The sequence below is a fragment of the Saccostrea echinata genome, unplaced genomic scaffold (assembly GCF_033153115.1).
Source record: "Saccostrea echinata isolate AGI-Se365-2 ecotype Australia unplaced genomic scaffold, CSIRO_AGI_Sech_v1 ptg000012l, whole genome shotgun sequence".
NCBI classification, from domain to species: Eukaryota; Metazoa; Mollusca; class Bivalvia; order Ostreida; family Ostreidae; genus Saccostrea; species Saccostrea echinata.
The window spans coordinates 20,918,781-20,935,227 of NW_026889761.1; the positions used below are offsets into that span (position 1 = coordinate 20,918,781).

Here is a 16,447-nt window from a genome sequence, read left to right on the forward strand (position 1 = left end):
ACCGTGTCTACTATTTCTACAGTATACACCATCTTTAAATTTATATGTTAACTGCTATTTATTCCTTTTTATTGTCATTTTTCACTCATGAGAAATAAGCTATATCGAATGTTTTGTCAATTTTAATTTGTTATTTTGAACGATAGTTTTGACAGAATTAGCAATTTTCTAAGTAAATTCATATATTTTCAACTAATCAGGAAGTACCAAAACCATTCACCTGTCATTTTTGTTTTAATTATTTTTTTTTTATCATCTAGAATGAGTAAAGTTAATATCCAGAGTTTACGGAATAAACTCAATAGACTAGGAAATTCTGACACTGGAACATTGGAAATAAAAGGTAAGTAAACAGTAGAGGTGTTTATCAATCTGTGGGAAAGATTTTTTGGTCACAGGATATTTGATAACGTGACAGTTTATTGAGGAACACACTGGACCGAACCAAATTTTGTCAGACCGAAAAACCTCATGTAAGAAAGTGAAACATGCAAAAATGCATTCAAGGAAATCTTAAGTCCATGCAGTTTTAATCACACTCATTTACGTACTTAGCTTTGTTTGAATATTTTTCTAAAAACAAATGTTTTTATGACTGTGTCAAAAAAATAAAACTCAAAACCAGACAACGAGGCACATCAGACATTCCTGTTCCATAAAATATATGATGCATCGGACCTGAGTCTTTGTACATCGGTCAGGTCCAATGGTCCAATGTCTTTTGCAAAGACTTCTTTATACATGTATATGTATATGTCAGCAAGTTAAGTTAGAGTAATATATTTAACATGTTTAAAGTAGCTAAGGACACCTGTTAACATCATAAATTTGTTCTTTACGTAGATCCAAAAGAATGGATTGAATTGATTCAAAGTCGAGGTAACAAGCCTAAAGACTGGTTGGATTTTATGCGGTATATGACAACAAAGGCACATTCTTCCGACGAGTTCAAGCATCATAATTACTTGTCAGATTTGTATGAGACAGCATTTGATGTAAGTATTAGTTACCTGTCAGAAAGAAAAACCATACAGAGCTTTTCTGATCTAGAACTGTGGTGCCAAATGTTACAAAATTTAAATACAGGTGACTCTCGATCTCTCGAAGTTCAAGGGACCGTAAGAAAAGTTCGAGAGATCGGGGGGTTCGAGAGATAGAAAGTAAATAAAATCCGGAATTTTCAGTTCCGATCATCATTGCTCTACTATTATACATACCGGAAGTATATGTTGATAATGTCATTACACGTTTTCTTTCATATTTTACAGGTAATTCACTCGATTTCAAAAACAATGATCGTATTTTGAATAAATAAAATGATTATTTTAAGTTTCAATATTTATTAGTTCTCATTTCATGATTACATGAAACCTGAATAGCAATTATCTAATTGGCTCTCCCCCGGGCTTGATTGGTCCTTCACAAGATTGTTCGTAATCGGTATTCAGTTCTTGAGATAGGATTTCTTGTGCAATGTTTGCCAAACTGGGATTTTGTAGACTCTAATAATATTAAAGTTCATAATCTATGGAAAAATTTAATGACACGTCCCTAAATTATTTCCTCAAAATTATTGTCCCGTCTAGTCAAAATAAGTTGTGAAGCGATTCGTTTATAATTTAACAGTTAACCAATTGATTATATCAACACTCGGACGATTCACAGGTGTAGTGTCATTTATGTAAACACCCAATTAACACGTCCATCCCAGCCCCAGGCGTTCACTGTTATCCAGGTAAGTCCAATGTGCATTAATTTTACGCTTGATTGACATGTATACATGCGCAATCAAAACTTCGAGAGATAGAGAGTAAAAAACAATGAAATGTGTGTAACGGGACCCAGATTTTGGTTCGAGAGATAGAGAACTTCGAGAGATGGGGAGTTCGAGAGATCGGGAGTAAATTTGCTTAGTTATATAGAGGGAAAAAAACGGGACCGGAGGTTCACTTCGAGAGATTGAGAACTTCGAGAGATCAGAGTTCGAGCCATCGAGAGTCACCTGTATATTCAAATTTTGATTCATGGGATAGGGTTGGGTTCAGAAAGGGTTCCTAAATTTTCAAGAAGGATTTAATTATATTAGAAGAAAAAAAAAATAACTTTAAAAGTAGCAAGCCTGTGTTTGTCCTCAGTGCTAGAGTGAAGCCTTAAAGCTTTTTCTAAATTTTAGAAATTTAACTTTTACTAGAATGGCTTTGGAAATTAAGAGAATTATGATTTCTACAACTGAAAACAATTTTAAAATGTACTAGTCATTCTCATTATTTTTTTTTTTAACTATTTTAGAAAATTCCAAGGGATGAAAATAAGGGAAACATTTTCTATGGTGCTCTCTTTGTGGAGTTTGCACAGATGAAAAGGTAACTAGACATGAACTGTTAATACTGTAAAGCAACTCTTTTTAAATGTAGTTTTTATCAGGTTTTGATAGAAACAGTCTTAGGAATGTTAAATTTTTATTTGTCTGAAAGCAATATTATGTTTCTAATTGTCTTTCTTTACACTGTCAAGTAAAATGAAACAAAAGACATTTAAAAACATTCAAACCACAAAATTTTGGACCTTGTGGGACCTGGATAAAATGGTGATTTCTTACATTTCAAGGTATTCTAAGTAGCAACTAAAATTTATATCAGAGTCCCTTTGAGGCTTTGACATATCCTTTTTGTTTACCATATTAGTTTTCAAGATACAGAAATTCATGTGAATTAATTAGTTGGTGTAGATGGAGTAAGTAATTTGTGTTCTGTATTTTTAGTAAGTTCCAGCCAGATGAAGCTGACGACCTTTTCAATTGTGCCAGGAGAGTTGTGCGGAAGTTAGCCATCGTACACATAGCTCATGCCGAGTATGAGTTATCTAAAGGTCAGATGTAGTTATCAAACAACAAAGTTTTAACTCTCTTCAGTTTGTGGGAAATTTTGTTGTATATGTGGGAAATTTTTATTTTATATTTTTTACAAAAAAAAAGTAAAATTTAGAAACCTTAATTAAAATACTTGTATAAATAATGAAAGGTAGTAAACCTTAGTAATTTCCAGATGTTCTAAGTGAAAGCACAGTAGTAATGATTAGATTCTATAAATGCATGTCCATGTTTTGTTAAATTTAAAGAGGACAAGGTTTAGGTATAATGTATTTTGTGTTGCTGCAGGAAATGTCAGTAAAAGTCGTAAGATTCTGGAGAAGGCTCGGCAGTTTGAGGCAGAACCTGATCATCTTTTGACTGAGGCTTTCCAGAGACTGGATGCTGGCCAGACAAACTTGCAGACCTCCAGTATCTTGGCTGAGTGTGCTACAGGTATCCATATTTTAGAATGTTATAAAACTTAAATAAGGCTATAGATAAGGATAATTTTTTATACTGAAAAGTTCCAAATTTACAGGATCATTACCTTTCTTATTTTAGAATATATTTTCAAAAAACTTTTCAGTGAAAAAACATCAGAATAGAAACTTATACATGTACTTGGCACAGAGGTTGTTTATGGCTTGGGGAGGTGTAATGACCCTAAATTGAGGACATTTGGACAAGGCCAACTTCAGAGGGATCAAAAATGTTAAAATCTTGTCAGGGCCATTCTGTGTTCTTATATTCAATTTTCCCTTGCCTTGTCTTGATTTGAAGGGGATGGGGCATCAGTACATACATGTACACAGGGTATTTTTAATTTTGATTATCAATTGATAAAATTGAAGATTTATCCTACTAATCTGTATTGTTGATTTTTGTTGAATTTCACTGTTTTGAAGCTAATCTGTGCTGTTGATTTTTGCTGAATTTCAATGCTCTGAGGCTAATCTGTGCTGTTGACTTTTGTACAGTTTCTGGAAATAAGAGCAGCACCAGTAGCACAGAGTCAACAGGGGACCTCCGTAACCTGACAGGTAATCTGACCAGCAGTAGCCTCACAGGCGGACTGACAAACTCCAACCTCACAGGGGGCGTGTTCAGACCCAGTCATGTGGGGGGTAAGGCAGACCCTTCCCAGTCCACACCTGCCATCTCCAGGACAAACACAGAGACACCTCTCTGCCACCCTCACAACTTCAAGTTAGTCTTACATTGTTCTTATATTTGGATATATACCTTTTTATCACATGTTTACCTCTTTATCCCATGGACATCACTCACTGAATATTTTTTTCATATGCATGTACCATTGCCATCACAATGGTTTTTGTGTGAAAGTGATGAAATAAAATTATGTGGATGCATGTATTAAAACAGTGAAAAAACATTAATAGTTATGCATAAAACATGTGATATAAAGAATCTCCCATATAAATTTGTGGTTAGTTTTGACTTTTATCCAACTTGTTACAAGTGTTTTTTATCCTGTCGCCAAGGTTTCGGGATAGAAAACACACAACTAATCGGATAAAAATTGTACCCAACCACAAATCATGAGAGATTCTATATATATATATGTGTCATGCAGTGATTCATTTTGAAAATGGTTATCATGGGTCCAAAGGACCCCTCTTAATGACAACAATGAGTCCCGTGCCAAAATCAATGCGTCCAAATCCAAGGGTACCGTATATTAGATGTTACAGAGGAAATTCTGGTGAAATAAAAAAGGGTATTGCACGAAAGTGCAAATGTTTTACTGTAGTTGTGAGTGATTTATACTTTTAGTCTTTTACTATCAATTGTCCAAGTAAGAATACACGATTTTGTGTCATAAAAATAATATATTGTCCACTGTGCACTTTGGTTCTATTTTTAGATCGTACATACGATCTCACACATTGTATCAGTCATAAAATGCACAGAAGCAGAATGAAGTAAAAAAAAATAAGAAGTAATAATGACAAATAGTCAGAAATAAAAATGATTAAATTTTATACTTCTTAGCTTGTAAGGAAAAAATGAAAAGAAAAAAACCAATGATACAGGTTACAGCTTAAATACAAAGGTATAGTATTCGCTTCAGAAACGTTCCACGGTATAGACATAATCAGTGATAATCGAACTATGCTATCTAACTTTCAAATATTTTCTGATAATTGCTTTTAACTGCAGTTGTGAAACCTGACCTGTTGTTGGCAACCTTATACCTGTTAAAATCGTTCATGCATATCGCTTAGCACGTGGATATGATGCAATCGGTCAAGTTTTGAATCAGGTTTTACTGAAATAATTTAAAATAGTACATGTCCTTCTATAAATTTATTGCGTCCATTGGGATGCACATTTATTGAAATAATGCGTCCTGAGCAAAATTTGTGCGTAATTTACGCAGGACGCACACCAAAATGAATCACTGGTCATGTGTTGTGCAGCATTTTTCCCAGTTGGAAATCTGTCATGTTGTTCAAATTGACAAATCTTTCCTTGTTTCATGTTTTCAATATATTTCATATTGATAGTGCAAAGAAAACGTTCTCTCATCCAATCTCCTAAATGTCAAAGCACCTATTAATGGCAATTTATGATTGTTTTAAAAAATCATTGTTATAACACCACTCCTCTACTCCTCTGTATATTTGACAGTTTTTCCCCCTATACCCAGTAAATGCTGTACACTTGCATCAATCTTTTGAACCTTTCCTCATGTGCATATGGCCTTCATGGCTCCATTCAACTTTTGCATACATAATGCACAACATATTTGTATTGGCATGAATTTAAATGAGTAAAAATGTGGAGAAAGGAAATTTCTCCTCATTAGGTTCATAAAATAAATGCAGAAAAGCAGAAGCTTGATAGCTCTGTAAATTTGCATTTTGGAAAGTTGAGTCTTAAAGCTGTATGGTCTGTAAAGTCAGATACATGTATCTTAAACAGGAAGCCTGAATCTATTCCAATGGATCATGACATGGAGATGGATACAGCCCCTATCAGCCATAGACTGACCTCCCACCCCAACCCCTCCAAATTGTCCATGTCAGCAAAACCTGTCATGCGGAAGGCACACAGCACCCCAGAATTACGAGGGGCTTCCTCCTCTAAAGCCATGTTGAAGTAAAGTTTTTTTTGTCAGCAATACATCCAAGTGCAGATACTTGATTTATAGGTTGTTTTATTATTCTTCAAATGTTTTCTTACTCTTAATAAGCGAAAGCTGAATTTTAAAAAAAAAATGGCATTATAATTTTTTAAATTGTTAGCATTTGCTACATATTTAGAAATTTCATTAAAAGTCAATGAGAAATAGGATATATTTGTAGTGAAATAATTTGTACTGCAGGCCAAAGACCTGTTTGCTGCCCCAGAGGGTGAAGAAGCTCAATCTACCGTTCAGTGAGTTGTCAGAGAAAGAGGAGGATGAGGACGGGGAGAACGGGTTTCCGAGCTTTACCCCACTCGATGGACAATCCTTCACTGGTACACGGCATATTTGTTAAATTCATTACAAGTTCAACATGTTCTTTGATAAAAATCTTTCAAGTAGGAAGACTTCAATATAAGTCCACCATAGGCCAAGTGGCTGATAATAGTCTTGGTTTGATATCAGATGTGATATGAAACATACATGTATATGGGTTTTTTTTATTTTATTATCTATTTATAGTTCATTTTTGACAGCTGAAAACATTTTTTATTGGATAGTTTCATATACAGAAAATTGTAAAATAGGTACAATTATTATTATGATTTTAACAATAAAAAATAACTCAGACATATGATAGAATTTTGAAAAATGAAGTGTATCAACCCCTTACACTAGGACTGTAGTAAAAAAGCAAGACCTTTCTCTAACCTTCTGCTCTATGTAGGCAACTCTTTTTATGGAACAAAATGCATAAGGATGTCTCCCTTACTCCAGTATATCTCTAGCTTATGCTATAAGACCTTGATGATATAACCTTGACCTTTGTATTTTAAACTTGAGTTAAGGACCTGGCAATTTTTTAATGTCATCAGCAACAACATACTCAGACTTGAATTTCACTGGGGATTCAAAAGACATAGTCTACACAGAATTTCAATATGTCATGTGGAGCAATGACCTTGACCTTTAAATTGAGATCTTGAGTCAAGGTCATGAAACACCTAGATGTCATTGGCTAGAGCCACAAGATCCTATTCAAATTTGAATACGTTCCACCTGAGGTTTTGACTGTTATAGCTAGTTACCATTTTACTATCTAATCATCCAGTAATCTTCACTTCTGAATTTGACCTTGAGTTAAGATCAGCAGAATTAATTAAGGAATGTTTTTTAAGTTTTGTGTGAGTTATTGGTGTGTAAATCACACAGACTTGTCACGTAGGCATATTTCATGAAGCGCGCTAGCGCTTCATGAAAAATATGACTACGTGCAAGTCTGTGTGATTTGCACACCAATAATTCACACTAAACTTAAAAACATTCCTTATATTTACATTTTACAAGTTTAAAAGCACCAATTATATACTCAATATTTGAATTTCTTGCTGCCCTATATCGTTACATTTTTATTAACGTCTCTGTAGCCTCATTGTGACGTCACTTTAGGGCGAGTTTCACTGTGTATATTTCTACACGTGAGTATACACAAAAATGACTTTCAAATCAATTACACAGTTGGCTTAGTAGAAAACACGGCAAATGTAAATATTGACAAATATGCACGAAAGTGGAAATAAGGAATGTATAGTGTTTACTTATCAAAATGTATCTGTTCTCAGGTTTGATGGGGTCCCAGGCCCACACTTCTGGTTACATGACTATGACAAATTCTTACACCACACCCCACAGAAAGGATATCTCCCCCCTCAAAGAGGTGCCACATAGGGAGCCACTCAAACCAATTCAAAATGAGGCTAGACTTCAAGTGGAAGTGGATCCTGTGATGATAACCTCCCAGGAAAAGGGGCCACTCCTAACTGTGCCCTCACCAAAACATGTGTCACCACCTGTAAGATCGCCAGTGACAGAGCCACCTAAAAATGTGAACCCTCCAAAACAAAAGTCACCCACTGTGGAACCACCTAAAAAAATTTCAGAAGTGAAACCATCCCAGAATGAAAATGTTAAGTGAGTACGGGTAACATGAACAGTGCAAAAAATAAATGTTTACACATTCTTTTTAGGTAAAATATATTGAACATATATGCTTAAGGAAAGTAGTGAGAAAACTGAAACTTGTGAAGTGTTTTTGTATTTGTGTATTGCAGTGTGTAAAGTGTAATTCATTCAAATTTCAATTCTCACAGTATTACTGTTAAGTTAATTTCCCCTCATTTTCCAGGAATAATCCAGTTGCAGAAGAATCTGTCAAAAAGCCTTCACCAAAGGTTTGATATGATACTTAATTAAAGCTGACATAAAGCATTACTGTATATAAATTTAAAAGTGGAGATTCTCCTTTGATATCAAAAAAATTCTGAATAACATTCAAAAGTCATGAAATATTCATCCAACTTCTTAGTTTCAGTGTAAATGTCATTGTATTCAAGAAATTAATTTGATGTTGAAGTAATTTTGTCTTATTCAACATATCACTGATTTAGAAATTGTTACTCAGTATAGCAGTTTTGGTTTTAAGATTTGGTCCTATCTTTATTGTATGTTTGGTTTTAGGTGCCTACCATGGAGACTATGTATGTAAATGGGAAGCTGTATCAAGTATTACAGTGTGTGGGTCATGGTGGCTCCAGCAAGGTGAGGTTTGTCTTAGATATAAGTGGTTTATGTTGTTAGCTATGTCTAGTTTTGTTAACCTGAGTTTTTAGATATTAGTTGTAAAAAAATTTCCTTAGTTTGCTTAAGTGAGGTCATAGTCTAAAGGTATTTTTGTCTGAATTATACACTTGTGTATGATTTGTGCCCCCACTTTTGTACAATTTTTCTGTAAAAAAAAAAAAACATCCTATGCATTTATATAATAAGCACGCCAAATATTTTGTTTCCAAAATAAAAGAGAAGATAATAATTTTTAAGCATATATTGCTGAGGTAAACTATCAAAATGTGGCATTTGCTCTCTTAAATATCGTTCATATGATCTCGATATTGAAACTTAATGAAATATTTTAAAACTTGTCATTAAATGAATCCAATTAAAAAAGATATATTAATAGTCAAGAATAAAGACAATGAAATCATGCTTTACATTTGGTATTATACAATTATGGACTACTTAGAAGGGGGACATCATAAATAACCGGTGAGAGTTGGGCTGTAATCCAAGGGTGACAACCCTACTCAGATCTGATGATTTGTGATATTATACTTTCATGTAAATTAGTTGAATCTGATTCGTCGAGGAACATTTGTTAAAAAAAACACTCTTACCCGCTGAATGATGAAGCAACGCCCTCCAGCGTAGCAACAGTCAACATTGCTTGACGACGGGTGATATTCCAAAAAATAGTGACTGTGCAGAATTTATGCGTGCAAGGTTTACTGTTATATGTATTTGTATAAAACATTCAGTATAATATAAAAAATAGTGCATGTAGTTGATTGTAACATTGAAAATTTTCACACCTCGAAAACCACTTTTCTTGGGGTGAAGATTTTCAATGTTACACTCAACTACATGCAATATTTATATAATGTCTCCCTACTAAACAGTCCATAATACTGTATAGGGGATTAATTTCACAGGTTGTAATTTTCACATTTTTCTTTCCTTGGATATGATCAAGATTTGATGAATTCAAGAAATTTGTATTAAATAAAAAGTTGTCTCCCTTTGTCTGCCTTCTTCCATTAAAAATATAGCTAGAACAACAACTCAGTGTTAAAAAGTAATATAGTATCAGTGGGATGTATTCACTATGTAAACTATACTCAGTTAAAATATAGTTGTTAGATTTGTTAATTCATTGGAGCAATTGCCATTAAAAAGCTTTGATGATAAGCATCAAATGCCTTCTCTGCATCCAGTTGTACTACATGACAGATTCTCCTTTCTAAGCTAGCCTAGCTGCTACATAGGGAGAGCTAGCATAAATATTTAATGCTAAGTACCAAATCGAAGATGACCTCCTTAGTTACAACTTTGCAGCATACAAGATTTAAACAAAAAGGTGTGTTATTTCCCACATCTTAGTGAATTAAATGTAAATTTGCATATATTTTTGCTTGAAATAAACTGTTTTGTTTCAACAGTAAGTTTTTGCTGATAAATCTTTATTCAAAATCTAATGCTTAGCAGCTAGGCTAGCTGTCCGTTCAATAGAGATCGATATCAACCACCTAGCTGCTATGTTAGCCACAGAAAACACAGTTATCACCCTATGTGTGAGGAAGACATCACAAATTGTCTCCCCGCATGTAACATGCTCTTAACCAATCAGATTTACTTTATTATTCTGAAGGATAATAATACATTTCATAATCTATAAACGTTGGAAGTTTTTTCCTTATTAAAATCAAATGTATTACCTAAAACAATATGGTTGATGTTCACTGCTATGGCAAAAATCAAATGCTTTAGCAAGATTGGCACCCTGAAGAGAGGTTGTCATATTTTGGCTAATGTATATTGCAACTCTCACCCACTTCTGAGACAACATTTGGTGGGGGAAAAAATTGCATTATCAATACTGTAAATAAGTTCAGGTTAGGAATAGGTTCTTCCCTGGATTTTAATGTTACATTTGTAAATTAACTCTACATTGGTTACAGGTGTACACAGTGATTGACCACTCTGGACAGAATCCACAAATCCTTGCTCTGAAGGTTGTCCGACTTGAGGACCAGAACAAACAAATTATTGAGGGCTACAAAAATGAAATTCAGCTCCTAAAACGACTACAGTATTGCCCAAAAGTTATCACTCTGCATGACTTGTAAGATCGCAGTCTTAAAAAATATTGTATTTGTTGATTGTCATAAGAAATGAATCAGGCATCTGACGAGCATTGAATACCTGTTTGAAATAAAGAGTATAATTAAAAAATCAAATATCTACTAAAACATACTTAGTTTTGAAACATGAAGCACATGAACTTTGTACTTACAGTGAATATAAAGAGTCTGAGAATCTCCTCTACATCTTAATGGAGTGTGGGGAATTGGACTTTGATAAATATCTGAAAGACACCATCAAACAGGAGGGGCACCTGTCCCCTCTATATATCAAGTTCTACTGGCACTCCATGCTGCAGGCAGTAGGAGCTCTTCATAAAGAAGGTGAGTAAGGTAGAATTAAATGGATGCTGAGTGATAATGCTGGAATTCCAAGATGTGATCATTGAGTTGGTTCCTTATAAAGACAGCGAGAAATAGTCCTGGCACATCATGCTGCAAGCAGGGCAACAGCTACATGTCTATGAAGTGTAAACTACAAGTTCTCATGAAATTTAGCTTTTTGATTTTCATCATCTATGTCAAATACAGCCCTATGTAGCATGACAGACTCGATGGTTTGTCTAGTACCTGTCCATCCATGCATCAGTCTGGGAGAAGTCACACTTTGAAAAATTACATGAAATCTTAATGGTCAATTCAAAGTCAATATTGTATCTTGACTCCAAAAATATGCTGCAATTATATAAATGTGTTGGATTGATCTGCTTTATATGAATCCCATTGTATTTGAAATCCATTTTACTGGACAGAACAATAAGAAAACTCTTATCTCAGTAAACAGACTGAAGTAATGTAAAGGTAGATGAATTGATATGAGTACACAACAAAGTTACAATATTCATGATTCCATCAGAATCACTTCTTCGGAATCGTTCATCAGCATAGCTCATTTGAAATGCTCCGAGAAAATTTTTCAAAAGGATCAATTTTTTTGGCATACAGAAGTAACCATAAGTTAACCAGTAAAATAATTTAATGAAGGGTATATAGGGAGGGGAGCTATTAGCAGAATATATATGATTTAAAGTAAGAAGAAGGTATGGTTTGGGCTTTATTGTGCCCTAAAAATTTAATGCTTGAAAGAAGACCACTCTGGAATTATGATGTCATTGATTTGGTACATTTCTAAGTTTAAACTTTTAAACAGAAAAGCATCAAAATGACTCAATTCTGGGGTTATTTTCCTTTAGAAAATAGCGTCCACAGCTGTCGCCCACTGCAATTTTTTGGATTTTGTGTAAAATCCTCTGAAAAATTATATTTCTGAAAATCTTTGTGAGCGATGCATGTGCTCGATGTTATCTAAGAGAATATTTCACTGAAAATTGATGCCTTCTGCAACTTTTTAAGAAAATATGGGAAAATGCACAAGTTTATGACGTCACAATTAGCCTTTAGGAAGTCGTGAGAAAAATGATTTATACGAGGGTTGTCCCAGAAAAACACGAACATTTTCAATATCTTTTGTTTCACTAATACTATAAAGTTAAAAATTGGCATACACCATAATCAACATTTTTTGAATAATGCATAAAAATTTCAATAAAATATCTCTGTAAATAACATTTTTCTCCCAGGTAAACGAATCTTACAAAATAGCTGTCGCGCAACACTGACGACGTCAAAACGTAACTCATGGCGTTTGTGAATTTATCATGGAATCATGCGTCTAATAAAATTCGTTCGAAGCATAAATTCGACACTGTATTTAATTTTCTTTTAGTTATCAAGTTATCCATCTCAGCCATTAATTTGCGTTTCCAAAAGATCACGGAATTCATTCTTTTAATAAACTTTAACAATTTCCCAACCCAGGTCATAAGTGAACCTAACTGCTCTCTCAGTTACACAGCCGTCGCCACGTATGACGTCCAGCTTCTGACTTTTCAGTTTGTTGGTCTACCAAATGCTTCTTCCATCGAATAACCAGTCAAGCCATCCTCGTATCTCTTGAACTAAGAATCAATCTGTGTCCGAGATATATGTTTGTGTCATTCCATCGTTCACATATCTTTTTCTCATGTGGACAGGAGACATATTCCGCTCAACAGTACTGCTTGATAATTTGGTGCTCCGCATTCTCGCCCGATGTCACTTTTTTTGACAATATCTAAGTAAAGGTGTTTTTGAATCAAACGTCATATTTTTGTCATTTGTGACGCTAAATACATGAATTTTTACACATGAGTACTTTAGCTCAGAGAGATTTAATGGAGGTAATTTTTTCACATTATATTTCCGTATAGCCTGGTAATAAAGAAAACTTCTCTGACAATGCTATTTCTTAACCTCGAAAAATTGCCGTGCACCGAGCACCGATATTTGACACCCTTTAAAAGCTATTTTTACATGAATATGACATTAAAACTTTATAATATTTTGTCAAAATAGCAAAAATTTCATTTCCCAACAAGGTGCAACAAATTATTTATTTTGGTCGAATAGTTTTTGAAATATTCAAAAAGTTTGCGTTTTTCTGGGACAACCCTCGTATGTTCTTACTGCATGGAATTTCAACGACTCAGAAAGCATGAGTTTTAATTTCTTACATCACTTTCATATTTTTGAAAAACACTGGGCAAGATTTGTATTGAAAGCGTACCTTGTTCTTTATATGGTAAACATGTCATTATGTCATTGCCAGAGAGCAATATGTAGTATAAATACTTATATAGCTGTGTTTGATGTTTGATATCAACAGATGAAATAGAAGCTATGAGATGTCATTTCCAGGTAACGAAAGGGTAACGAAAGAATAATGTGATGTTTATCTTACATAGAATAAATAAATGTAAGGACAATATACATTTTTGGGGTTTATTCAATGTAAGGACAATATACATTTTTGGGGTTTATTCAGTTAAACAAGAATTCAGATCTGTAAATTCACCTGAAAAATACAAAAAAATATTGTTGATAAATCATGTGTGTAAGATTAGCACTGGAAATGAGTTAGAACCATTGTGTAGCTTTGTGTTTAAATTGTAGGAATTATTCACTCGGACCTTAAACCATCTAATTTTCTCCTTCGCCATGGTAACTTGAAGCTGATTGACTTTGGGATATCTAAAGCCATCCAGCAAGACAAGACCAGTATTATCACAGATACACAGGTGGGCACCCTGAACTATATGTCCCCCGAGAGCATCAGAGAGCATTGTGGGTACACAGACGAGGACTCTCATAAGCCTGTCTTCAAGGTACGTTGTAAATTGGTTTACTAATTCTGTCATATAGAGAGGAAGAGGTAAAACTAAGATGTTGAAAATATTTTCTAAACAAAAATTGGTATGTCACACAGAAAAAGAGGCTATTGTAACTATTGATTGAATTGTGTTTTAATTGTTAGATCAATGTGAAGTCTGATGTCTGGTCCCTGGGCTGTATTCTATACTGTATGGTGTATGGACACACCCCTTTCCAGAAAGTGGTCCGGCAGATCGCTAAGCTTCACGCCATCATCAACCCTGAATATGAGATCAAGTTTCCAGAGATTCAAGACAAGAAGCTAATGGACGTCATGAAGGTGAGGAATGAATTTATTAAAGAATTTTTGCCCTAGAGATGTATCAGGATGCAGTGTTGAGTTAAGAGTGTGCTTCATTTGATAAAGTTGCCTTGCTTTGCTGTACAATTTAAAAGGAAGAATGGGCAATTTTTTGTATCTTAGGATGTTTGATACGATCTCATGATAGGAAAAAAAAATCAAGGAGATTTAAAACATACCGAAATCTCAAAAATCTTGTTTTAAAATCTTGTCAAAAAAATATAGAAAGACTCAACATGTTTGAGATTTTATTTGATACATTTTATTCATGTAAAAAAAAATATCTGTTTCATCAGTATAAAGTTTAAAGTGCTATTGGGATCACACACTTCAGTAACAAATGGTTCTTGTCGCACAGGCAACTGTGTAGTTCTTAAGAGGGCTGGGTGGTTGTGGCCATTTTCAGACTATATTGATCTCCTTTAGAAGAAGAGCTCCATGTAAAGATATACAAAAATGATCAAATTTTAAAACTAAAATCATAAATGTATGAAATTTTTGTTTGCCAAATGATAGTTGACAGCTTAAGATATCATATCTAAAAAATTAAGTTCTATCTGATGGTTAATTTGTTGACTCCTCGGCCTCCTTAATAGAACTGAGGAAGTAGAGATTTTCAAAACTTTCAACATCACTCATTGACACAAATAGTGTAGAATAATGCATAAGAAATCAGATAGAATAATTAAGTACCTGTATGTTTTTCTCCCATCAGCGAAATGGAATGTGCTTTTATAAATCAGAAAAAAATCCAAGTCTTTATGATCTGGAAATAAGGTAGCAATATCCCCTTGGTAGATGTATCGTGTTTGATATTAATATAACCTAGTGTTGATGTATCATGTTTGATATTAATATAATCTAGTGTTGATGCATCGTGTTTGATATTAATATAACCTAGTGTTGATCTCTGGGAAGTTATTTTCCAAGGTTATTTTATTCTAAGTTTGTTTTGAAAATAAGTTATTACTAGATAAAACTTAAAACATTTACTTTTCAGAAATGTCTAAACCGTGATCCAAAAGAGAGACCAAGCATAGAGGAACTATTGAAGCACGAATACCTTCACTCACTCTGATGTGTGTTAACCCATGTTTCTGTATAAACATGTATGATTAACTGAAGCACTCAGCAAGTGAGATGCCCAGTCACAAGTCATCAAGTCATTTCTAAGTCGCAAGTGGTCAAGTCATTTCTAAGTCACAAGTCATGAAGTCATTTTGAAGTTGTATTCCTATACAGAAGCTTTTGAGGTAATTTCTCACCACTGTGTGGAGCTACGTTAGAAGGATGTCGTTTATATCTGGAGGGTTTTCATGTCCACAGTTAAAACTGGAGGGCCATGGGGAGGGATTCCTCTCAGTATGTTGTTGTCTATATGAGTGTATTGACCATTTACAACCTGTGCTATTCCACCTCATACTTGTATAATCTTTGTGTTCACACTGAAGACTGTTATTCAACATGCTGCTTGTTATTTTCTTGTGTATTTTATCATTTATTAACTGTTGTTGTCATTGAGCTTACATTGAGAAATTCTAGCTGTGCCTATTATATGTGTTGCTTTATTTTGAGACATTGATGAGAAATTCATCTAAAACACAAATTATTAAAGAGAGACAATGTATTGAGATCATTTTCAACTATTAGCATTGATAATATTATAGAACATGTCATGGTGATGAACTGTACAGATATATATATATATATATATATATATATATATATATATATATATATATATATATATATATATATATATATATATATATATATATATATATATGTATATATATACATACACACACACCATTCAAGTTTGTATAATTGACTTGTGGATGTTAGTCCCCATACCACAGATATTTTATACAATTTATCATGAATTAGGGCCCAGAATATAATATGTCCTGGAATGGAAACCTTGATTATAACAAGTAAAGTATCTTAACACATTATATTATATCAAATTTAAACTTTTAGTTGCTGCTATGGATTGCATATATTTGTGAGATTTTTAGACATGGCCTAGTAATAATTTAGCTAATTTTTACCTACATTTAATTGTGTACATGCACTGTACACTCTTGATTGATATTAAGCTGTCTATGCAGAATTTGTGGTGGAGCTTGAAAAGAGTTAAC

General features: G+C 33.8%; 1 protein-coding gene across 1 annotated transcript; it reads left to right on the forward strand.

The window, feature by feature from the left end:
- The first annotated feature begins 261 nt into the window (after positions 1 to 261).
- Positions 262 to 15,992, forward strand: LOC133185518 (dual specificity protein kinase Ttk-like). Its single transcript, XM_061320795.1, has 16 exons — positions 262 to 343; positions 844 to 995; positions 2,290 to 2,363; positions 2,762 to 2,868; positions 3,158 to 3,304; positions 3,829 to 4,057; positions 5,798 to 5,974; positions 6,201 to 6,337; positions 7,625 to 7,973; positions 8,188 to 8,233; positions 8,520 to 8,600; positions 10,574 to 10,737; positions 10,911 to 11,080; positions 13,748 to 13,959; positions 14,109 to 14,285; positions 15,307 to 15,992. The coding sequence occupies exons 1-16, from the start codon at positions 262 to 264 to the stop codon at positions 15,382 to 15,384; spliced, it is 2,382 nt and encodes a 793-aa protein (XP_061176779.1). The 3' UTR covers positions 15,385 to 15,992.
- Positions 15,993 to 16,447: the final 455 nt, after the last annotated feature.

Bases quoted from the DNA above. Each gene is read 5' to 3' on its own strand.
- LOC133185518 (XM_061320795.1), top strand. From the start codon at position 262: ATGAGTAAAGTTAATATCCAGAGTTTACGGAATAAACTCAATAGACTA. The intron at 2,869-3,157 runs GTCAGATGTAGT...GTGTTGCTGCAG, and splicing joins CGAGTATGAGTTATCTAAAG to GAAATGTCAGTAAAAGTCGT. The intron at 11,081-13,747 runs GTGAGTAAGGTA...TTTAAATTGTAG, and splicing joins AGGAGCTCTTCATAAAGAAG to GAATTATTCACTCGGACCTT.